The following is a 25153-nucleotide window of genomic DNA, read 5'->3' on the forward strand; positions in this document are numbered from 1 at the left end:
TTAGATCCAAAGGATCTAAAGGCTGGAAATTCCAAGGGCCCAAGTGGCTCTATACAAGGGACTGCTTTTGCCTTCTGTTGGTTATTGGTGGCATGGCAGGCTTTTTTTCCTTTTTTCTTTCCTTTTTTTTTTTTCCCCAAACATTTCTCACGTTAAATATAATGTTTGCCAATTTATAGTTCTTAAGTAGATGGGTTTTTGTAATCCCATTCTATACATGAGTGAACCATGGCTTGGCTGGGAGATGGGGCTTTGGTAAACCACATGCTTATAGGCAGCAACGCTTGAGCAAGAACTCAGATTCCTGACTCCCACCCTGGAGGGACCCTAATACACAAGATGCTCAGGCAGATACTTGGGGTTGTGGAAAGGGCAGCAAAGACGGAGTCAGGCCTGGGCCCTGGGCCCTCTCTGCTACACGTTAGCTGTGAGCCTGGGCAACCTGCGTCGTCTCTCCCAGCCTCAGTTTCCTTTCCTGAGAAATGGGGAAGATAATAGTTGTTTAGTCCAACACATACACATATGTTATATTTATATTAGTATTAATAGTTCTTGGCACATAATAAGCACTGTATAGATTAACAGAATGATGATGATGATAGTGATGGTGATGGTGATGAAGACAGTGATGCTGATAATGATTGGCAAGATGTTCTTCCCTATAACGCATATTCTCACATTAAAAATTAATTACAAATTTTAAAAAAAGTTGTTTAGTCCACCCTGACTTAAAAATTATGAGGACTGAAGGATTGAACACCGTTCAAGGAACACTGTTGATTTCTCATAGTAATAACAGGATTTATGGACTGGATACACTGCCCCAAGTGCTTTCTCTCATTTACACCTCATAACAGCTCTGTGAGGCCAGAGTTATTATTACCTTCATGATGAAGAAAAGGAGATGGAGTACAAGGAGGTCAAACAACTGTCCTGATGACACTGTGCGGGAGCTGGGGTTTGAACCCACATATTACGGCTCCGGAGCCAGGTACTTGGCCACTGCACTATGTGAGAGTGCACAGTGTTTCTGGAGCACATCTGTCTCTGGGCTGCATGCACGTGCAGGCTCTGCCAGGGAACCCTACCAGGGTGAGCCATCTGTCCTCCCTGTGAGTGAATGTGTCTGCTTGCCATCATGGCCCCAGGGAGAGCGGGGAGAGCAGAGCTCTGGGGAGGCTGACCCCGAGCTTCCCTCACTGAGCCCACTTACGTGGCTCCTTCCTCCATCATCCATTTCCATACCCCCCACCTATGCGCAGTACACATATGGATCCATCCAGTCCCACACACAGGTGCACAAGCTCCTAGAGTGGATTGAGAGCAAAGAGCCTGCTGCCCAGGTGAAGGTAACCCCAGTGAGGGATGCAGCTCTCAGAGGCCCCAGACCTGCCTGCTTCCAGGTGGCTCACCGGTCATCCCCTGTCAGATATGGGGTGAGAGAGGACACCCCGAGAGCAGCCCAGCATTTCTCCCACACCAGAGTCAGCCTGTGTGTGTTGTACAGAGGCCACGGAGAAAGGGGGTGAGGGACAAAGAAAGAGAGCGAGGGGGACAGAGAAGAGAGACAGAGTCACAGGGACAGGGAGAGGGAAACACACAGAGATGAGAAGGGCTGTAGGACAAAAACAAGCAGATGTGGTGGGAGGATAGAGCTGGAGGAGAGACAGGAGGAAGAGAGAAACCATGAAAGTCAAGGGGAGGTGGAGAGGGGAGAACCCCACACCCAGACATGAAGAGCAGCAGAGGGGGTGCCAGGAGGGGAGGGGGCAGAGTGGGAAAGGTAGGCACTAGAGGTTTAGTGAAGAGGTGTGGGGAGGTCACAGACATACAGCCTTGAAGCATGGAAAAGTAGATGCACCAGTGGAGACAGGTAAGGGGGAGAGAGCATGGGGAGACAATAAAAAAGAAAGAAAGGAGGAAATGAAGACCAGAAGAATTATATGCAGGGAAAGGTATTGAACAAGGCACTTGCTGTGTGCTGGAATTACCAAGAGAAAGAGCCAATCCCTGTCCTCAAGCAGCTTGTTCTCCAGCAGGAAGTCAAACACACAACCAGGAAATGATAAAAACAAAAAACAAAAAACAAAAAAACAATTCAGAAGTACAGAAAAGAAGGAGGCTCGGGGAGTTATGGAAAGTAGCACAGAGGCTGGGCATCTAAACCATCCCAGTCACAGTGCAGGAGGGCTTCCTGGAGGAGGCAACATCTGAGGAAAGAATGAGGAAGAGTCTGGAAGGTGCTCAGGTGGAGAGAAAGACAAGAGTGTGATGAGAGAGACAACACAGAGATGCAGGGGTTGGGAAAGGTCTTGGAGGACCCGGTTTGGACCTCATCCCAGAGGCAGCTGGGAACCCCGATGGGTTTCAATGAGGCAGATGTGTGTGCGTTTGGTCAGGGGTGCATGAGCTGCTGGGTGGAGAATGGATTGTTCGGCACAAGGCAGGAGGCAGAAGGACCAGTCAGGGTGGCCCAAGCAAAACACACTGCTGTGCTAGGGTAGTAACAGTAGAGACGGAGAGGAAGGAAAGGAATTGAGGGCCAGTAAGATCTGCAGGGCCTGACACTGAGTGCCTGAGGGCAGGTGCTATATGGATGTGTGTCGGGGGGTGGCATGAACGAGGCAGCCAGTGAGGACTGGAGGAGAACCTCCCTCCGATGGGCTCCACAGCTTTGGGAACCTCCCTCCCTCTGGCCCCGTGCTACAGTGCAGCTCCCACCCATGGTCTGGGATGTGTGCTCACAGCTGCGGGTCTTTCCTAGGAGACTACAAGCTTCTGGCAGGCAAGGACCAAGAGCTCCTCACTCTGCCCAGTGGCACCCAATGCGGGGCCTGGGAAAAGCTAGGCAAACAAACATACTGAATGGGTCAGAGCCTGATGTTGAGATGCCTCCCTATGGCATGCTGGGATTTGAGCCAAGGGGTTATTAAGGCTGAAGCTACAGGTGCCCATGGCAGCCCTATTGGATTGGTTGAGCAGTTATCCAGCATCTCCTATGTGTCAACTGCTTTTTGTGATTAAAAAAAGAAAGACAGAACACATGGTCACAGCCCCATCAAAAGAGACAGTACAAATATATTTAATTATGATAATTATACTACAGTGTGAATCAGGCAACCGTGGAGGTAGTATCAGGACAGCTACCTAGAGGTAGTGCCTTCTGAGCTGGGATTTGAAAGATGAATAGGAGTTTGCCATGCAGAGAAAGAGGTGTAAAGGCATTCAAGGCTGAGGATAGAGCATGGTTTACAGCACTGAGGCATGAAAGAGTCTAAAGGAGACCAGAGCTTCCACTGCAAACTCTCATTTATTCCACAATTTTTAACACGTCCCCTCGGCCTCCCTCCGGTTTCACCTGCAGCTCAGTGCATTGTCCAAGAGAGCTCAGACTTGAACTAACAGCATCCCACCTCAAGTAAGAGCTGGTGGGGAGGGGGTGTCTTTCTACTTTCTGCCCCAGGGCATTCTCCAAGCTAAAGTAATGCCATAAGGGGCAGCCCTCAAACAGTGGGGAAGAGGAGCCCATGGATGAATGTCCACTGAATGACTCTTGGCAGGCAATCTGGACACATCCCAGATGCCTCCAGGGAAGTGGGCCCCCTTGGCTCCAGCAGTGACCTTGAGAACACACAATATAAAGCCAATTTTTATGTTGGCTTTTCCTCCTTCCCAGTCTCACTAATTACCCCATTCACTCTTCCACTCTTGCTTCCTGGGATCGCCTTCCAATTAAGCCACCTGCATCCAATTCCTTTCTCAGGCTCTGCTTTGGGGAGAATTCAAACTAAGATTGGCCAGGTCGCAGGGGACCAGGAGGCGGGAGGTATTGTGGTATAGACAGTCACACCACAGAAAATGCACACATTTCTGCGTATCTCCTAGGGGCCAAGCCCTTGACTTGCAGAGGGAATGCCAAGTTCTTTGAGAGGGCCCTAGCTCTTCCAGACCTCTGTTCTGATTGGGGAGAGTGACAGAAGGGGCGAGCCAGCAGCACGTGAGGAATCAGAAACATTTTCTTTCTGCTTTGGGAGTGTGTCATGTGGGTTGTGGGCAGCAGATTGATGTTCCTAATTACATTTGGCTTAAGCTGATATTAAGTATTTGTCTCGTTCCCAGAGCCCACAATGCTGGTGGATGGTGGGGAAGGTGCCAAGAGGCATGCTGGGTAGCCGAGGATGACAATCTGGGATTTTAAATATCCATGAGAGATAAAAATGGATGAGTCACAGTCATGGGGGCAGGGTGACTAGTGTTCCTGAGTTGCCCTTTAATGGTTTCCAGGGGCTGGAGGGGCCTTGGAAAGGTTTTGAGGTCCATCCTCCTGTCTTGAGGCTGACCTGCCCAAGACAGCCCAGACAGGGAATGTGACCACTTCTGATGCTGGAGAGCTCTCTAAGGGCAAATGCTTTCATGTATCCTATTTAAATTTCTTCTGCTGCAGGTCGAAGGTCTATTTTGCTTAATTTGTTCTTGGTGGCATTAAATATTCACTGAGCACCTACTGGCATTAAATATTCACTGAGGGGTACACGGTAAGAGAAGGCATGCCTTGGTGCTCAGAACGCCTGTGGGCTCACAGTCTATACTGACCAGAAGCTCATGAAAACAAGACCAGACACTTGGACCCAAATGCAACACGGGCAACCAGGGGGTTGTAGTTGTCAGGGGTTTGGCAAGGAGGTGGGGCCATGAGAGGCAGGGAGGGTTTGGATCAGTGCAGAATAATGAGGAGGGCATTCCTGGCAGGCGAGCAATGTGGTCAAAAGCATGAGGTCCAACATGGGAACACAACTAGGAAGGGTCTGCACAAAGGAGATGCCTGAGGCTTGCGGCAACATCTGCTACCCAAGAGATCGAGTAAGTCATTCAAGCTCCTCATGGGTGAAAACAGGACTACTAGCTGTCCATCCACCTCCCAAGACAAGTGTGAAGCTCAAATAAAGCAGGAGGTATGAGTGGCCCTGGAATTCACAGATCCAAAGCACAGTGCTGTGCTTGACTGAAAAAGACTCTGTTCAAGTCTTGGGTCTGTCACTGTGTCATCTGGGGGAGGTCCTCGCCCCTCTCTTTGTCTGTTCACTCATCAGCAAACTGGGAATGGTAATTCCTTCCTCATACTATTGCACTAATTTAGGATTACAGGAGAAAATGTAAATAAAAGTAGCGTGATGATCCACAAAGAGCTCTACAGCTGCTGATTACTTTGTTATTGTTGCTCTAAACAGTGGGCTCCTTGAAGGCAGCCATCCGATCTCCTCTGTTCTTCCGGCACCTTCCACAGAGCAGGTGTGCGCACCACAGCGACAACGTCGTCTAGTTAATTGAATTGCATGATCATCAGGAGCAGGAATCCAGCACTTCCGGGCGTGGAGAGAGATTGTGATGCGTAGCCGATCCCTCCGCCTCCATCTCCGCTAACCCCGCCCCTCCGCAGTCTCAGCGGTTCAGGATCTGCCGAAACCGGTTCTGCTGAGGTACTCGGGAGGAGGACTCGTTTCTGAAGACTTGCGGGGACACTTTCAGGTGATTGTCCCTCAAGTCCCTGAAGCATCTCCAGGATATGGTGTGACCCAGGTCAGGATTAGTTCGCCACAGAGGACGCACCTGTGTTCCCCCAAAGCCGCGCCGCACCCAGGGGTCGTACAGACACACCTGGGGCAGGGCCTGTCCTCTCTCTAGAACGCAGCTTTTATCACAGGGGGTTCGGTACAGAGATTGCGGCGACGAGGAAAGAGCGGGCTCCTGGAGAAACGCCCGCCCGGCTGCGTGCCGTTGTCTAAGTCACTTCCCACCCTGCCCCTCAGTTTCCTCCTCTGTAAAACTGGCTACGAGCCCCTCTGGGCCACCGCCTCGCTGCGGGAATGAGACTCAGACCAGTGCTGGCGCCGCCCCATCCCACGCCCCTCGGGTCGAGGTCTGAGCGAGGCAGGGGTGCGGGCCGAGCTCGGGGCGGGCGGCTGCCACGCCCCTCGCCGCCAGCAGCGCGGCACTCCTGGCCGACTTTGCGAACCTCCAGGGGGCGAGCCCGGCGGTCTTCTCAGCCCAAGTGGCGCCTCGGCCGTCTAGGGTGTGACTTCACCAGCGTCCCGGGGCCAACAGGGCACCGAGAGCCCGGGTCGCTGCCCACCCCCCACCCAGCAGGTGCCAGTACTCAGCCTTGCCCAGCCGCGTGGCGGCCGTGGGCCTGAAGGGGTTAAGGCCGCGGGCCTGGGCGCCGGCCCCCGGCTTCGCGAGCAGCGGTGCCCGGCGGCCGGTGACCGAGCCCGGAGGCGCGGGGCACGGCGGCGGGCGGGCGTGCGCTTCCTCCTCCTCCTCCTTCCGCCTCCTCCTTTGTAGCGAGTTCCCGGCCCCTCTTCCTCCCCCCGCCCCCCAGCCCGGGCCCTCTCCCTCGCTCCCTTTCTTCCTGCCTCGCCTTCCTGCGGCGAAGGAGGCTCATCTATTATAAATGCACATTCGGGGCTGACATCAGCGACGAGCGGCGGGCGAGCGCCGACGAGCGGTCCCTGCGCGCTGCCCGCCCGAAGTGCTGCCCCCAGGCTCGGCTGAGCCTCCCGCGGGGCGCGGGGAGCGCTCGAGCCGCGCCGGACCCCCTTCCCGCCGCCTCCCGGGGCCCGCCGCCGACCCCGGCGGCCGCCCCCGCACGCCGCGCCCGCGCCCCCGCACCGCCCCGGAGTTTCTGCATGACTGTCACAAAGGTAAGCACCCCTCGCCCGCCGCGCCCGGGACCCGCAGGCGCTTGCAGCCCCCGGCCTGGGCTGCGGGGGGCGCGGGGGTGTGGGCGTGGGGAGGGGTCACTGGTGTCGGGAAGGTGCTGCGTGCGCTTCTCTTGCTCCCCTCGTCGCCCGAGTCGCTCCGGCCCCCGAGGACCGCGGAGGGAAGGGGGAGGATGCCGCTTTGGCAGCTGCTGTGCTTTGGACAGGATCCCTCGCACCGGCTCAACCCCAGGACTGCATTTTTAACCCTTGTTTAGGATGCTGCATTTTTAACCCCTGGAGAGCAGTGTGGGGCAGCTCCGTGGGGTCCCCGTTGGTGCGGGCCGCGGGGAGCGTCGCTGGCAGGGACTGGAGCTGGGCAGCGGGTGTGGGAATGGGCTTGCCGCCCTGAAGAGGCCAGCCGAGGTGCAAGCCCACCCCACCTGCCGGCTTCTGCCGCCCATCCCAGGAACTCTGGCCCCACTCCAAAGGCAGCCTGTGGAGAAGGTGCTCCCCAGTCCCGGGAGTTGCTACCCGGGATGGGAAAGGTTCTGCGGTGGCCGGCTTGAAGATATGGGGAGGGACTGTGGCGAGGAAGGGAGCAGCGCACAGTGGCAGCTCCCATGTTGGAGGAGAGTTCTTGGACCTTGTCATAGGTGCCCAGGTTTACTGGAGAGACTTTGGGAGCTTCCCGGCTGTGGGGAAGAAAGAGTTAAGTGGGAAGCAGCCCTGGAGAGTGGAAAGTGTCCAGGGTTTAGGAGACCCGAGTTCACTCTCCAGCACTATCCCAAATCCCCTGGGTGACCTTGGCTGGGCCCTTCTGCTTTGGCCCTCAGTTTCCTCCTGTGGAATGTGAGGATTAGGATGATAATATGGACCCTGGGGGTGGTGACGGGCAGTTGAAGAACCAATAAAATCAAGGGTGTGAACCCACACTTTTCAGAGAGCTCTGTCAGGGTAAGGAGATCACAGCCTGGGCTTGGCCTTGGGTTTGGCGAGCCATGTACCCAAGGCCAGACTCCACCAGCTGCCCCGCTGGCTCTCGGAATTGGAGAGGTGGAGGCCAAAGTGGGAAGGGCAGCTTGTTTGTGGTCAGAGCAGTGGGCCAGATGGTGGGTCAGCCATGGAAGTGATGGGAGAGGTGATTCTGGCTCCGTCTGATAAGCCAGGGGCTACCCATGCCCCCCTGAGATCTGCCATTAGACAGCGTGTTCATTCAGGGTCTTTGGGCTCAATTCCGAAATCAGGACTTGGAAACATTGTGGGAAGATGACCTTGGGGGCTGAGGGTCTACGTTAGCTCTGGCTACTACTGGCAGGGCTGCTGTGATCCACAGGGGGCAGGATGCTTAGTGGTTTGAAATGATACAAATGCTGTTTGGCTGGGAAGGATTATTGTCATTAAGGTTATTAATGTCAAAGACCTAAGCAGGTTGGAGTAGAAGAGTAATGGATGGGCCTGGATGAGAGATAAAGGATGTGAGATTTGTAATAATAGCACCAAGATTTGACTCAGTGCCTCCCCTGTGTCTCTTTATGTATGTGAGCTCAGGCAGCCTTCCTTCCCAGGAGGCCTGCAAGGAAGGTGTGTTCAGGCCCCTTTAACAGAGGAAGAAGCTGAAGCTCAGAGAGGTAAAGTAACTTGCCTGAGGTCACACAGTGAGTAAGTGGCAGAGCTGGGGTTTGCCCTCAGGCCTATCCCAATTTATGGCCTGTGATTTTTCCATTGCCCTGCACCTTGGAGACTGGGTGATTCAAGTGTTAGAGGGGCACTGCTTGGAGGCCTGGGCCCTGGGCTGGGGAGTCTATGAAGGTGAGTACCTATCTGTTAAACCCATTGGCAGGCCTGGCCTCTTGGTATCCAGTGATTATTCACTAAGGCACCCCCTTCCGCCCCATCCCCCACCAAATCCCTCTGTCTCTCTCTTCCTGTTCTAACCAATGTGGCATCAGTTTAAGCCAGCTCAGAGGATTAAATAAAACCCCCACCTTAACCCTGTCTTCTCTTCCTTTGCCAGCCCTTCACAGACTAGTGGAGAGGGCTGGAGGAGCAAGAGGGCTGCAGGGGAGGGGCCTGGGGGCAGGCCTAAAAGCCTGCTGGTAGAGGCTCCTCTCTGAGTTTGAGAAGAAACCATAGTGCTCTGGGAGTCTGAAGGCCTGGCCTCTAGTCCTAAATCAGCCACTAACAGGCTGTGTGACCTTGGACCAGTCACTTCCATCTCTAGGCCTCTGTTTTCCCATCTGTGAAATGCAGGAATTGGTTACACCTTCTGCGGGGCTTTGGGACAGCTTCAACTTTGGCAAGGAAGTCAGCTCTGATGGAGACCAGGAAGCTCTTTTTTCTCTGGAGTTGGCCTGGTTACAAGAAGAACCCTAATGGGAGTCTGGGAGGTGGGATCACTGCTTAGGGGGGTGGTAGGCTTGGGTGGGAATGGATTAGAGGGTGAGGGCCCGGCTCCTGCTGCCTCTAGGCAGAGTCACCCCTTTTGGGCAAGCCCCAGCTTCCTGCCCCTTGGACCCTTGCTTTGAGCCTTTGTGTCAGACCCCCCGCAGGGCAGATCCTCAGGGCCAGGGTTAGGTGTGGATTGGATTGGATTGTAGGAGACAATCTTGTTAGCTCAGAGAGCCTGGAAAGTGGAGAAGAGGAAACCAGATGGTCAGTTGCTAGATCCTCAGTAGCACTTCCTTGGGGCGGAGGGGCTCTGTTTTCCATTTGCCACCCTCCCTCTGATACATACCCCTAGCCCCCTTCATTGTGGGGTACAGCTGGTGAGGCTGCATATAAAACCTGCGGGTTTTCTGGAGGGGCTCCTGCCCTAACACACTGGAGACTCGGAGCCATGCAGATTTTGAACTGTGACCTTCTAGCCTGATGGCATTTTTCCTGGTTATGTTTTAAATTGTATTTTATTGTGTGTATTTTAGTAAGCTGCCTTAGTTTCTTTATGTAATGAGGAGGAGAAGAAAGGAAGAAAAACGAGAGAGGAGAGGGAAGGGCCAGATGCAGCTTCCCAGCCTGCAGATATCCACAGGAGGTTAAGGCCCAGCCTCCTCCCAGTTTTGGTCCAGTGTCCTTCCGTAGGGCAAGTCAAGGGTGAGGGAGTGAAGGCGGCCCTCCCAGTAACAAGATGATTTTATTCCAGATGATTTTATTCTTCGAATCCTTGTGCCTGATTTTTATAATTTTTCTGTCTCTATTCCATTTCAGTCATATACCTGACTTAGCACTTAGCAGTGCTTCTCTGTGTCTAAATATCTGTTTCTAAATTGCCCTCACCTGGAAAAACAGAACAAAATATATTAGAAATGTGTGTAGAGTACTAGTCAATAGGCTATAAGAAAAGCCTGTGAGCTGTAACATAGGCCTTACCACCTCCTTTTCGCTGCTCAGGGGTCCTTTGGAGTGATTTCTTGGCTTTTGTCTGTGATGTGACCAGAGATGCGGCTTCTAGGTAAGGAAGGTGATGGCTTCTAGTGACTGGGTAGCCTTGTTCCCAGGTGTGCCTTGTTAAGTTAGGTGCTACTGAGCTCAGTGCTTTCCAAGTTCCCCAGGCTAGCTCAGGGGGCCAGGGGTCCAAGAACAAAGTACCCTGGGCAGCAGGAATGCCTGCTGCACCTAGGAAGGACTTAGGAGAAGGAATGTGGGCAAAGAGAGGACACCGGATGCCAGCATCCCCCTCTAAGCAGTCGATTCCAGGTCCACAAGCAGTATCGTCAGCCACGCCCTGGCCCTTCTTTCTGCAGGTCAGCCTTCCTCTCCTGCCCCTGTTCCAGCAGAGCTCAGCTCGCTGGTGGGAGCCCCTGGCTCCTGCTGAATGTGATAGGACGGCGTTGTCCTGCCCAGGTAGCTAATAACAGTTAATTGTTTGGCAAAGATCACATGTCTCTAGGGCCCCTGTGGAGCGGCTTATAGGAGAACAGAATGTTCAAGCAGTTAAATCATCCAATTCTCTCCCCTGACAAATGAGGGAACTGAGGCTCAGGGAGCAGAACCGTGATTTGCCTAAAGCCACTCAGCAAGTTTGAGGCTGGAGGGGCTGGAACCTGGGTCCTCCTGACTCCTGGTCAGTGCTCTTTCCTCCCGGCTGCCCGGTGAGGGGGTACTTCAGGCAGCCCGAGCAGGGGCAGGTGTTTTTGCCCCCCTGCATCACCCCAGCCTGGACTGCTAGTGTCTGGGTTTCCCTCTGCTGGGCAGCCTCTCCCTTTTTTGGGTCCGGGTGTGAGGGAGCCCAGGGTCAGGATAGGGAAGAGGGGGTTACAAGCCCTTCTGCTTCAACTCATGGACCCAGATCCAGTCTACCTAGGATGCCTGGACCCCCAGATATCCCACTTCCCAGCACGTTTTTCCTGTCTGGCTCTTACTGCGAGAAGAGATGAGAGAGCCTCAGTTAAAAGGCCGAGAGGTACCAGCACAGACCCAGCTCCCAGACACGTAGGGGTAGTGTGGGGATTCTGCCTTCTGTACACTCCGTGCACTCACTATACCTCCTCCTTCCTCGCAGTGCTTTTTCCAGATCGCTAGCATCCTCATGCAGAAGGTATCTAGCTAACATACACTCATTCGTTCAGCCGGCACCCTCTGAGCTCCTGCTCTGGGCCAGGCCCTGTGTTAGGCATTAGGGTCACAGAATGCATAGCCACAGCCCCTGCTGTCCAGGACCTTTGAGGAGATGGATGTGGAAGGAGGTATCTCAGCGTCCTGGGTTAGGAGTGTCAAGGTCCAGTCGACACAAGCTGGGAGACGCCGGTCTTGGCTGCATGCTATAAGTGCTTAGTAAATACAGGCTCTTTCCTTCCTTGCTGTCTCTGCCTCACTCTCCAGAAAAGCTCTGGTGAGTTACTCCCTTCCTCAGTGTGCCCGGAGGCCCTGTGTTCTCTTGGCTGGGGGTGTTGCCACCTTGGCATCTATAGCAGCGCCTAGAGGCATCTGGGAAAGGTTGTGAGGCTCCCCAGGGCCCCAGAATCACCCCACAGCCAGCCAAGCCTGTGGAGTCAGCACAGACATGGGCTCGGCCAGTTTGAGTGTACGGACGCTGGCTGGACCAATGGCCTGGCAGCATCAGACCCTGGCAGCTCAGCGATGGAGTGAGTTTTTCCACTTCTCTCCCGGGTTGGCCAGCCTGGAGCAGACATGGCCTCAGCTGCCGCCGGCTCCTGGCACCGGGGCAGCCCAGATTCTGATTTGGATACGCCGGCCACAGAATTTGTCTGGTGTCCAGGAGATGAGGGAATGTGCAAATTCCCTCTGTGCCCAGCCCCCTCTCCTTCCCTCTTCTGATCAGCTCGTTCTGTTCCCTTCCTTTCCCTGCCCGTGTACCCCGCAGGCTCAGGCCCCAGCCCCCAGCCTGGGAAGCTCGGAGCAGCTGGCTGGGAGCAGGCCCTGCCAGGGAAGGACAGATGCAAATCCGGTGGCTTCCACATGAAAAGAAGCTGTTTAGAATGAGCCTCTCCTTTGTGGGCTTGGAGTGTGGGACCAGCTGCGAAGGAGGCACAAGTAGGGTGGGAGGTGAGGGGGGGATTGGGGGTGGAGCTGCCACTCACCCTTCCTCTCTCCCTCCCCCCTGCCCCCCGCAGAGGCCCCTGGAGGGACTTGGTAATTGGTTTCTGGCTGGTACCCTCCTTCCAATTAATTAACACAGCGATGGGAGGCGCCCAGGTTTGCTCACGACTGTCCTGTTTACAGAACACAAACATGGGTTACTGCAGTGAATCCCTTCGCCCGGTCCCATGGTGGGGAGGGTTCCCCCTATTTACAGATGAATAAACAGAGTCTCTGAGTAGAGAGATGACCACACCCTAGTCACAGAGCTAATGTGGGTCGGAGCCGGGATGCACACCCAGATCTTCTGACTTTGAGCCAGAACCTTCTCAATCTGATCACATAATGGTCCACATCCTGTGAAGACGAGAATAACAGTTATTAAGCAGGCATTGGGCGGGCATGATTGCATTTACTCTGTTCACCATGAGATTGATTCTATTATTGGATGATCCCATTTTCCAGAGGAGGAAACTGAGGCTCAGTAAGAGTAGGTGAATTGCTCAAGGTTGCAGGTTTAGTGGGTGGGGGAGCAGGGATCTATACCTGGGCTGTCTGACTCCAGAGCACACATTCCTCTGACTTCCAGGCCTCTCCTGATTGGGCTCTGTCATATTCTGCAGCCCTTACCCCCAAAATGTAGGGCTCCTGTCTGTGTGTCTGTGGCCCTGCCATGGAGGTGTGCTCGCCTTGAGGGTGACACTTGTGGGTGTATCATGCTCAGACTTTCCTGTGGCCTTTGCTGGAGCTGGGAACACTGTGAATGACTGGGGGATTGGTGCTGGGAAGGAAGACATCCTGCACGTGGTATCTGGCATTAGATAAGGCTGCTTATAGGTGGGGTGGCCAGCACAGCAGCAGAACAAGGTGGGGCAGAGGCAGGGCCTTCTTCATTTCCGTGAAGCTAGCTTTGTGTAGGGAACGCAGGTCTGTGGTCCAGGCCTGCAGCCCTTACCAGAAGCAGCCTTCTCTTGAGATGGCCCTTGATTCCCAAGGGGTGCTTAAGAATGCCAGCTTTCGAGTCAGACAGATGGCACTGTATCATTTACTTGCAGTGTGTTCTTGGGCAGGTTGCCTAACCTCTCTGAACATCTGTTTCCCCATCCTTTAATTGGGATTGATAATAGTAGTACTTAAAAGGATTATTATAAAGATTAAATGAGCTGATCTGTGTGAAGCACTTACCACATGCCTGGCAGTTAGTGTTAGCTATTAACATCGGGAAGACAGAAAATTAAACAAATGCTGACAGTGAGTGTCCTGGGGGTTATGAAATGAGCAGTACAGGGAACTCTGGGAATAATAGCAGGGGGCCTGACCTAATCAGGGGGCTCAGAAGTGACTGTTAGCTGAATCATGAAGGATGAGTAGGAGGTAGCAGGTGAAATGGGGGGAGCTGAGGAGAGGATAACAGGCAGAGGGAACAGGGCAGCATGAGCAGACGTCTGGAGTCAAAAACAACTCTCCAGGATCACTTCCTGCATGCCAGGCATTGGTGAGGGCTCAGCCCAGGTATTGGCTCATTTAATCATCAGAGAGACTTCATGGCGCAGATTACTGTTGTTATTTCCACTTTACAGATGAGGAATCAGGCACAGAGAGGCCAAGTAAGCTGCAAAAGCTCGCCCAGTGAGGCAGAACAGAGATGGGTCCAGACCTGGGCCTCCTGACTCTGGCACTCTTTCCTTCCTCCTCCCTGCAGCTTGAAAATGGCTTGTCACTGGGCCACTTCTTAAACTGACCTGAGGGCTGTGGAAGTGCCACATGCCATTGCCCAGCCTTCTGCTGCCCTCCCAGGGCCTCCCCGGGCTGTGTAAGGGAGGGCAGGGGCCCTCCTGGCTCGCAGGCAGCTCTGGGGAGGGGTCATTTTTTTTTTTTTTTCCAAAAGGAAACTTTGCTCTGGCAGGAAAATTTCCACCTTCCATTTTTACTGGGCCCAATTATGACCGATTTTGTTTTTTAAACCTTTCTGATTATCTGGATTGGGCCTTGGTCTTTACAGTAAAACCATAGGGACAGATGCAGAATTTTTAATGTTAGAAGTCTGTTGGGTATCTGCATTTTGGTTTCTGCCCTGCCTGAGCACAGAGAAGGTAACATTTTTCACAGGCTTAAACTTACTGGCCCCTGAGTGAGACAGATGGTGACACTGTGGGAGGCTCTGGCTGCCCGCAGATGGGAATGTGGGGAGGCTCATTCTGGGTGGTGATCACGCTAATCCCTGGGAAGAAGCCCCCATACTCAGGGTTTAACTCTAGAGCCGTCTGAGGTCGTCTGGTCCAGCCCTCTGCCTTGGGAACTCCACACTTTCTAGGAATATGAGACTGACTCCTAATCGTAATAAATACTAATTTCCTAGTAGGCTGTTTGGAGCCTTTCACCAGGTGTTAAGTCCCTGCTTTCAAGGAGGTGACAGTGAAATAAACAACAACAACAAATATAGCTAACCCTTCGAGGGTGCTTAGTTTATGCCAGGCACATACAAATTGTTTCATATGTATTTACTCATTTATTCTTCCTGATTACCTCTGAGGTCTGTGCTATTATTGTTCCTATTTCCATAGTAGCAGAAACAGGCCCAGAGAGGGCAGTGAGGTAACTTACTAGGGTCACAAAGCTGGGGAGGACCTGAGCCTACCTCCCAGGCCTTCTGGCTTGCCATTCCATCAGGCTGGAATGACCCCAAAACATGGGACCAGAGCAGGGGGCCTGGAGGCAGAAGATCCAAGCCTTGCTCTTGCCTCTTTTTCTTACCTTGTGACCTTGGGCTAGTCCCTCAACATCTCTGAGCCTCTGTTTTCTCATCTTTGAAAATGGAATTAGGACTCAACCTTACTAGGGTGCTGTAATGTGTAAGTTAAGGCGCTCATAGATGTCATGGAAGGGGATGGTTATTGTCATGTCTAATTCGCGCTCCCTCCCGCCCCCTCCCATCACCAGTGTTTCATGGCCTTCAGAGTTTGGCAGTTCCATCCAATAGCTAACCCACTTCTCCTGCGCTGTAGTCCTGACTTCAGAATTGATTCATACTCTGTTGGTATGAAAAAGAGGAGTTCATCTCTTCCAAACAGCTTCTATCTGTTCTTACTCCGTCAGGCTAGTTGGGTGCAGATAAAAAGTTGTTTTTCTCTCTTCCTATTCTATTTTGGATGTTTTAATACGCTTGGGATAAATAATCTGGCAGTAAAAATTGGGCATCCTGCTTTCATTTGAAAAGTGAGCCAAATAAAGTATCCGAACCTTGATCTGTATCATCCTGGCTACCTGCAAGCCCCAGCTCCCTGTGGAAGGCTGGGGAGGATGGGTCCCAGAGCACAGTCCTGCCTGGGTCTCTGGGCAGAGAGATCCCATCCTGTCCCCAGTGGCAAGTGACCTTGACCTTTGCTCCAGACGCGTCCTTATGCCTTTGGGGCTCAGACTTGCTTTTCCTTTAGGTTTATGGAAAGGAATATGCTCTAGTAGCTTGAAGCATTTCCAGCGAACCGTTTAAGCACCTTAAGTGTGATTTCAGAACTAACAGCTTTATGATCTGGGATCTGGCGGAATTTCTAAGACATGGAACAGCTGATGAAAAGAAAGGTGTTGGTGGATGGGGACAAAATGATTTAATTCTTGAGGTTTTTTGTTGAACTTCATAAAGATAATGCTGTTTCTGCCTGCCCTGCCAACCTCCAGGTGAAAGATCAGTTTGCAGGAATGCATGGGGAAGTTTGGGATTCCGAGAAATTTGGAATTCTGGGAAAGGGGATTTCTGTGTACCTGAGGAGCCATCTGTTAACTTTTTATTATCACACATCTGTCCTCGAAAGCCCAGGGGTCTACCTTCCTGCCTTAATCATTATTATATCTGAGGACAAACTCAAGTTGTTATGCACTGAGGCTATTTCAGGGCCTGAGTTGTCCTGTTAAACTGGCCTTTTCAGGGTCTGCATCCGTGTTAATTTCTCTGTCCCAAGAGCTCCTGTAACACCCAGTCTCCACTACACCAGATACAAATAAAAGCTCAAGGTGTTATGTTGTTTGCTGATTGCTTTATGAGCATAAACCTTGACTCCTTAATTATGAGCTTGCTGAGGCCAGGGATTACATCTGATTCTTTTTAGTACCTCTCACAGTGTTCATCAAAGGGCTATGCACGGTAGAAAAGGTGTGATATAGACCATGGGGTACCTGGTGTAAAGGTGCGAGATTGGGCAGAATTTGAAACAAGCCTAGACTATTCCCTGGATGTTGCTGCTTGGGCTAAGTCGTTACTCCTATAGATCCATGGACTGCTAGAGCTGGAAGGGACTCTAAAGAGATGTAATGGGCTCCCCCATTTTGCAGAGGAGAAAACTGAGGCCCCAGAAGGTTTACCCAAAGGGGCACCAGTGGCTGAGCAGGAACTGGGGCTCCCTCCTGCCTAGTGACAGGTTTGGGTTGGATGAACTTCAGTTTAGTGGGTTTTTCTAGTCTTCTACTAGAAATCAGGCCAACGACTGATTCAGAAGTGGGGGTGGGAGAAAGTTCCAGAAAGTAGACTTTCAGAACTCAGTCTAGCTGACAGTGGGCACCCAAATGAAGAGGACTGGCTCCCCAAGTGACCAGCCAGGAGCAGCCTGCCCCAGGGCCTGGTGAGGCCGTGGCAAAGGCAGAAGGAACGACTTCTGAGGCTCTTTTTGCTCGGCCGTGGGGCTGTGATTACCCAGATCTGGTGGCCCATGTGTCCTACATGCCAGGCCGCCACCTTGGCCTCCACAGCGGCCCGTGAACCTCACTCTCCCTCCTGGAAGCCAGCCCACCTGGCACGCAGAGCTGCAGGCAATCTTTCCCTCCTTTGTTTCTCTGAAACCATTAGAAGGGCCTCTGGGTTGGGAGTCTGGGTTGCTAAGAGCTTTCCTCTGGCCAGGCCTTATCACTGGCTTGAGAAGTCTCCAGACAAAGTTTTCCCTGGAACTCTGGCTTGGAGGGATGGAGGGAGGGAGGAAGGGAGAGTGGGCGGAGGGGAGGAGAGGGGGGATCAGGAGCCACAAACAAAGCCGCGCCTCTGCAGGCCCCGGAGAGGACCAGAGTGCTGGGGCTGGCCGTGGGAGCTGCAAGCTCTGTGGGCCTTTGCTTTAGAAAAGCAGCAGGAATGACACTGCTCTGCTGAGCCTGCCCCCCACACCGGCCAGTGCACATCCATTATCCCCCGGTCCCCCGGTCCCCCGTGCTCTGCTGTCATTCCTGCCTTACAGGTGGGGGGACTGAGCCTCCGAGAGGGCAGCACTCACCCTGGCGCACACAGTGGGGAAGGATGAGCTGGGACCTGAGCTTGGTACGTCTGATTACATAACCCCATGGACGTGCAGAAACTTAGCGGTGCGCTGGCCTGGCAGTGGACGGCTGATCTTGCTGTGTGGTTGCTTTTTAAAGAATACCCTCCCAGTCACCAGGCCCAGAAGCCACTATAGAATTCAGTTCCTTTGGGCCTTCTAGATGTTATTAAAATATAAATTCCCCTGGGAGGGATGATGCCTTAGCTTGCTGATAGCAAGACCCAAAGCAGTGAGACTCAGGAGAGGCTCCTGAGGGAGAAGGTGAGACAGGGGGGGAGAGCTGTTTACCACCAGCCAGTTTTGCCCAGGGAACGGAAGTGGAGAGGATGACCAGCCTTATTCTGTGCACCTCTCCACCCTGGCCGCCCTGCTCCCTGACCACCGACCACCCTCCCCACCCCTCACCCTTATGAAAATAAAATGAGGCCTTAGATTCATTCAGAAGACATTTGCTGAGCACCTGTGTGCCAGGCCCAAAGCACGTGGCACTGAGCACGCAGGGATGAACCCAGGCTGTCCCCTCCTTGGAGGAGCGCAGTCTCGTGGAGGAGATGGTGGCTCAGAAGGACACACGGCCGCAGGGATGTGGGGAAGGGAGGCCGGTGAGCGGGGGAGTGGAGATGTGAGCACAGAACTCTGAAGCCATGGGCACGGGGTGGCGGGCCAAGGACGCTTTCTGGAGGAAGAGATCTCATCTCAGCTGTCACGGATGAGTAGGCAGAGGTGGATGAAGGGAGGGGAAGGCATTCCAGGTAGAGGGCTGGCATAAACAAAGGCATGGAGGGGGACGCAGGTTTGGCTTATTCCAGGAGAGAGGCGAGTTGGATGCTGCTGGGTGGAAAGGGTAGGACGGCAAGTGACGAACAGGCTGGGAGGCAGGCAGGAGCTGGGGAGCCAGGGCTGCCCAACCAAGGAACGTGAACTTCACCCCTGGTGGTGCCGGGAGCCCCCAAGGGGTTTTAAGCAGAAGAGTGATGTGGTCCGACTTGCACCTTATTTTTTTATTTTTTATTTTTTTAATAAATTTATTTATTTATTTTTGGCTGCATTGGGTCTTCGTTGCTGCATGCGGGCTTTCTCTAGTTGTGGCGAACAGGGGTACTCTTTGTTGTGGTGTGGCGGCTTCTCCTGTTGAGGAGCACGGGCTCTAGGCGCGTGAGTTCAGTAGTTGTGGCACACGGGCTCAGTAGTTGTGGCTCACGGGCTCTAGAGCACAGGCTCAGTAGTTGTGGTGCACGGGCTTAGTTGCTCCGCGGCATGTGGGATCTCCCCGGACCAGGGCTCGAACCCGTGTCCCCTGCGTTAGCAGGCGGATTCTTAACACTGCGCCACCAGGGAAGCCCTGACTTGCACTTTAGATGGTCCACCCCAACCCATGTTGCCCTGGAGGCAGAGTGGCGAGTGGACATTGACAAAGCCCGTGTATCATGAGGTAGGAGTGCGGGTTCTGGGCCCCCAGCCCAGATTTCCTGCTGGCATCTTCCCGTGCCTGGGTGAGCGCAGCACGTGCCCCTCTCTCCCCCAAGGAGATACCCCTGGCTGGGACCACTGCGTGGTACTGGCCTTTCTCATCTGCCTCGGGCTGCCAGAAAGGTTGAATCTGGGCTTGAGAAGACAGGGTGCAGGGGGGAGGGGGCAGAGAGGCCCTAAGTCTCCTTCTAGGAAGACTTGCTTATGGCCTGGTGAGAAGACTCCTGGAATGGGATTTTGGAGCCCCCTGCTTAAACTCCAGCTCTGACACCGTGTGGCTGTGTGATCTTGAGTTGATCCCCTCTGGTTGGGACTCAGTTTTCCCAACTAGCTTAGGATAGTATCACCTGGTTCGAGGCTGGGTGCAGGAGTGAGCTTACGGATGTGCTTATGCCCTGCTGCCGCCCAGCTACCCTCCCCCAGCTCTCCCAGACCCTACAGCCAGAGTCTCCTTCTGAGCTGTGTCCTCCAGCACACACACACACACGCACACACATGTTCACTCCAGACTGCCGAGGGTTTATGAAACTTGGAGGTTGAGGACCAGAGTTCGAGTCCCAGCTCTGCCCCTGGCTTGCCCTGTGCCTTTGAGCAAGTCGCTCAGCCTTTCTGAACCTTTGTGCCTACCCCCTCCCATTTGGTGTAAACATCAGCCCTCCACACACAAGAAGGGAATTTTATGAGTCAGCCTCTTCCACATCTCTTCAATACACCCTCCCCTGTGCTGATTCTGCCCCCTTCAGCCAGAGTCCTTTGACGAAAATTCTTTCCAGTTTTCAGTGGTGACCTGGTTGGGGGTTGGGGGTGTAGTATTGACTGGGATAGGGCACGAGAGAACCTTCTGGAATGATGGTGGTTAGGTGCATGTGTACATGTGTAAAAATTTTGCAAGCTGAACACTTAAGACTTGTGCGCTATAGGCATGTTGGATCTATTTTAATATGGGAATATTAAAACATTAATGCTTGGTTTTATATAAAGGAATAATTATTCTATTTATTTATTAATAATAAATATTAATAATTTAATACATTTTTAATGGAAAAAAAGATTCTTCTCAGCTTTCTGGTTCCAGCTCCATATCTCTCCATCCATTCACATATTCATTCATTCTACAAATATTTGCTTGTGCCCCAGGCAGCCCAGGCTTGCAGAGGTGAAGGAGACGCAGATGCGTGCACTGTCTTGGGAGCTCAGAGGTGCGGAATCTTCAGTGGCTCCTCGTTGCCATTAGCGGTGATTCTAATGCTGGCTGCAGACCACCTGGGGAGGTTTATATGCTTGTGCTCAGGGTTAGTGTCACAGGTGTGTGACCTGTGCGATGCTTGGTTTAGTATTCTGCTGACACTGTCTTGAAATTCTTCATAATTTTTGATCAAGCGGCCCTGCAGATTATGTAGTTGGTCCTCCCTGCACCACCCCCCACCCCCGGAACAACAGAATCAGAATCTCTGGGAGGTAGGGCCTCGGCATCAAAATTTCTTCAGACCTGAGTTTCCTTCTGGAGCAGCCCTGTCCAGATACAGCCCTCATCCTCAGACACTCGGCTGAAACAAGAGCTAGAGCCTGGCTCTTTAGACGCTTGTAACTGAGTTGGAACGATAAGCCCTCACACATGAGAGTGTCACAGGAGCAGTCCCCGGGGCGGCAGCGAACCACGAAGGAGCTCAGGGGAGAGGCAGGATCACTGTGGGGTGGGATGGTCAAGGAAGGCTTCATGGAGGAGGTGGCACATGCACCATCCTGAGAAGGGCAAGAGAAAAGAAAGAGAGGAGAAAAGGCAAAGATAGAACAGCATTTAGGAGAGGGAAAGACTCGTGGGGGAAAGGGAGGAACCAGGGTGACTGGAGTGCGGAGTATGACTTGGGCAGGGAGAGATGTGGTTGGGAGGCTGGGGTGGGGCAAGGTTGGGAAGCACAGGAGGTGACAGTCTGAGAAGTCAGAGTCCTGTCTGCAGTGGGGAGCCGCTGAATGTTCCGGGTCCAAGAATAATGTGCTCCGTGAGCGTTTGAATGGATAGATAAGAGGATTGTTTGAGGAGGCTTGGGGGAACTGGCCCGATAAGTTGCCGAGGTCTCCAGCCAGACTGTGGTCCACCTGTTCTGGGAGGCTCTGCGCCCCCTTCCCCGTAGGCGGTGCCTGTCTGTGCGGAACCCCCTGTCCCCTGCCATGTGCTCTTGGGCAGCAGCGACTGAAGCGTCCCCAAGAACAACAGACTCTTGGCAGACCATGTTCTCCGTTTCTAGGAATGGCAAGTGCTGAGGGGAGGGGCACGTCTGGTAAAACTGGGCTCTGCTGTCCGCTCCCACCAGGTTCCCCAACCCAGGTGAGGAGCCGCTGTAGGAAAGTGGCTCTCCCTGCTGTCTTGTATTTCCCACGGCCTGGTGGACACTGCAGTGCCTGGGGAGGGGTCGGGGCTCCTGCCTGGGATAGAGGAGCCCTCCTTTCTGAGTGGCCAGCAGATCAAACACAGATCTGTTTGTTTCTTAGTCTCCTGAAATATTTATGCAGGAAGATGAGAAAGGAGCTCTGTTTATTGAATGCATCTTCCAGGAAAGAAGCCACAGGGAATGGGCTGCTTCCTTAGTCTGAGAGCCAGTGAGCAGAGATTTCTTTAGGTTTGAAGCCAGACAGAGCCTGTGTACTTGCAGAATAAAGGGGAGTAGGATTTCTGGAGGTGACAAAGCCCTCTCAACCTCCTGCCTCCAGCCCCAGGAAAGCCTTTCAGCACATGCTTTCCTGGTGACTCCAAATGACAACTGAAATCTCAGTCTAGTTTCTATTCTGGGCTTTGTTTCTAACATGCTCTGTGACCTTGGGCAAGTTGCTTAACCTCTCTGGGGTATCAATCCAGTTCTGTTTGCCCCTTGATAGTGTTTGGAGAGTCAGATGAGCTGTGGAGTGGGCTTGCTCTGAAGCAGTGACGGGGTAGGAATGGGTGTAGGGAGCATTGTACCATGCAAAAGTCCCAGCCATGCAGTGTTCAAGGCCAGAGAACTGACCAGGAGAAGGACTGAGTGGCCAGTGCCGCTGGCGGCCTCAGCTGTGGCATGTGGGGTCAGGCCAGAGGGGGTGCTCTGGGACCCAGGCCCACCCTGTGGCCTCTTCCCTCCTTCCTCCTTCAGCTGAGCCCTGCTGTCCCATGTCCCTGAGAATGCTGGCCGGATTTCCTCCCAGGAAGGGGACGGGGGTGTCGGTTTCCATCCCCTGGGAGTTGCAGGCAGCACTTCTCCCTGACAGTGGGATCAGCCTTGTGTTCAGATGTGGAAGTCTGTGGCTCCATGCCCAAGCCTCATGGCCGGTCTCAGATCATCTGCTGTCCACACTCAGGGAACCTGGATCCCTGCCCTCAGTTTGGCCCCTGGGGCTGGGCTTCTGTTCTCAGCTCCAGGGCTGGCTCGCTGTTCCGTCTCTGTGGTGGACCTTGTAAGAGGTAACAGTTAATGACAGGTCTTAGCATTAGAACAATCTGAATCTTAATACAAACTACCATCCACTAAGCACCTGCTCCATGCCAGGCACTGTGCAGCCTCGGGGGACACACAGAAGGGACCAGTCTCCCTGACCTTTAAGGAAGTTGAATTCTGCCTGGGAGGCAGACACAGATACTGATGGAGTATTTGAAGTAGCGCTGAACACAGGTCCTGAAGGCCACAGAGCCCTGGGAGACTGGACAAGGCTTCCGAGGGGAGGTGGTGTTTGAGTCTGACTTTGAAGGGTGAGTAGGATTTGGGAAAGGGTGGAGGAGGGAAGGCACAGATGAGTAAAGACAAGGGCAGGGTCACTCCTGAAATGTTCTGCAGCTTCCAGGTTGTCCGGGGAGGTCTGAGCATAGCGGGTCAGGAGCTGGGAAGGTGGGGAGTGCGCTTGGGGAGGTAAAGGTGGAGGCCAGGGTGAGTTATGCATGTGTTGTACGTGGGAAATGGATGTGATCCAGTCATTAGATTCCACGACAATACACATCATTCAGCACGTACTGTGCCAGCCACCGTTCTAGATGATGGGGCACATCCACACAGGTGAACAAAACAGAAAAAGTCCCTGCCCTCAGGGGACTGGCCCTGGAGGGTGGGGAGACAGGACAGAACACAAATGCATAAATACTAGATATCCGGTGGTGGTAAATGCTATTAAGAAAAATGCAGTGGGGTCAGAGGGCAGAGCGATGGGAGGGGCTGCTTTAGACAGAGCAGCTCTGAAAAGGGGATGTCGGGGCCCAGGGTGGAACGAGGGGAGGGAGGAGCCACGTGGAATCTGGGAAGATCTTTCTGGCTGAGAGAGCAGAGAGCTCCCAGGCTCCGAGGAGGGGGCTGCCTCCCGCTCAGGGCACAGCTGTGAGGCTTTTGTCTGGGGGAGCACGAGGGGAGAGGTCAGAAAGGAGGGGGAAGCTGGGCCTGGGTCCCTCGGAGTCCTCCTGCCTCCCCCAGGCTTTCACGGGCTTCCTGCTCGCTCATGTTTGCCAACTGACTGAGCGAGAGTGACCCCTCAGGGGAGGACGGGCAGGAGAGGGAAAGGCTGGAGGCTGGGAGCTGGTGAGTGTCTGAACCAGGGCCGAGACAGTGGGCCCGGGAAGGGGAATCTCCAGGCCTTCCTTGGTGACTGAATAGGAGGAGAGGAAGATGACAGCCCGGGTGGTCCCGGAGCTCCCCGGAGAAGAGCTGGATCATGAATCTGTGGGCATCCCCGCAGTGGGCTTCCCACACCCCATTCTGTGGGTTACCTGAGCCAGCCTGGCCCTGATCTGGGGCCTGTGGAGCGCAGCCAGAGCCTCCCATCCCTCCTGCCCTCTGGAGGATGGGCCGCACCCTTCTGCATGGCCGGCGGAAGTCCTCAGGGGCTGCCCTCCCCTGCCAGCCTCCCTCGTCTCCAGCCTCATTAGTATTGTGAGCAGAAGCATATTTATTTTTTCCTGTGGGGAACTGGTGTCCTGCTCATTTCAAATTGAGTAAAGCCAAAGAGCAATTAAGAGGCCCAGCCTTCTTGGGTCAAGGAGAAACGACAGAGGGAAATGGTGTTGCCACTTTGCTGGCTGCTGAGCACATCTGTTCTGGGCTGGTCTGGGTTTGAGTGGCAAGGAGGGCGGCGCTGTAGGACTGGAACTCACCAGTAACAAAACACTAATGATAAATGTTTACTTAGTGCTGACCATGTTCCAGGGACTGTGCTAACTGTTTTACATGCATCTTATATCATCCTTTCAGCAGCCTGTGAGCCACAGGGATGGGAGAGGGAAGGTGCTGCTGTTATGTCCATTTTGTGGATGGGGATACTGAGGCTCAAAGGAGTTAAGTAACATGCCCACTGTCACACAACTGGTAAACTGAGATGGAGCCAAGTTTCTGTCCCATCCTTGAGGCACCCCAGGGCCCATGCCCTTAACTGCCTGGCTCATTAGTGCCTCAGAAGCATTTCATTTAACCAATGGCTTCTCCCTAAATTGTTTCCCTCCCATAAAAAAAAAAAAAACAAAAAAACCCAACCAAACAAAAAGCCCTTCCGTTGCTATGGAACACAGAGGCTTCGCCAGAGTTACTGAGGTGAACCAGGGCAGAGAGTGGGCACGGGCCAACACTCCGTCTGGGCTCTCGCTCTGTCCCTGTTCCTCTCCTGGGGGACCGCACAGTTAGACCCATTGCGCTTGGTGGGCTGAAGGGCAGCAGACCCGTTGGGGGCCATTGTGATGGTCCAAGCACAGCCTGAGCTGGCCGAAAGAAACAGTGAGGGCTGGAGAGGAAACAGGACTTGGGGTGATGTTTTGGAGGTTGATGAACCTGTGGAGTGCCTGAGAGGTAGAAGTCAGCGGGGGTACAGGGGCTCCTGGGAAACCCAGGAGGAGTCTTCTCTGGTCAGCAGTTCTGTGTCCCAGGTCCAGCCCCCCTCAAACCAGACCATCTCCCTTGTTCCACAGACTTGGCTCTGAGAGCATTTTTGGATTTAGAAAATCAGATCCCACAGAGGCTGAAGGTCAGTGCCTCAGGCTCTGTCGGCAACCCCAGGAGAAGAGGGGCAGCAGCCGGCTGGAATTGGGGTATCCTGGTTTCCGGGGAACTGAGCTGGGTTCCTGGCCAGAGAGAGACTGGGGGTGGGGATGGGAGGAGGAGAAAGTGAGAGAGAACAAACAGGAAGTTTTGCCATCTCTGCTTCTCTATCATG

At 53.6% G+C, this 25153-nt stretch overlaps 1 protein-coding gene across 2 annotated transcripts in view; it reads left to right on the forward strand.

The window, feature by feature from the left end:
- Positions 1-5445: 5445 nt before the first annotated feature.
- The window catches only part of CORO2B (coronin 2B), a 140406-nt gene continuing 120698 nt past the window's right edge, over positions 5446-25153 (forward strand). The window contains exon 1 of one of the 2 annotated variants that reach the window (XM_068554543.1): positions 5446-5526. Coding sequence is in view for 1 of the 2 variants with exons in the window: in XM_068554534.1 (XP_068410635.1) it covers positions 6684-6698 (15 nt within the window). In the remaining variant the exon portion in view is untranslated. Of the gene's footprint in view, positions 5527-6611; positions 6699-25153 lie in introns of those variants that run through there. The other variant, XM_068554534.1, reaches the window with a different exon arrangement.

This window comes from Eschrichtius robustus, chromosome 1 (genome assembly GCF_028021215.1).
Source record: "Eschrichtius robustus isolate mEscRob2 chromosome 1, mEscRob2.pri, whole genome shotgun sequence".
Taxonomy (NCBI): domain Eukaryota; kingdom Metazoa; phylum Chordata; class Mammalia; order Artiodactyla; family Eschrichtiidae; genus Eschrichtius; species Eschrichtius robustus.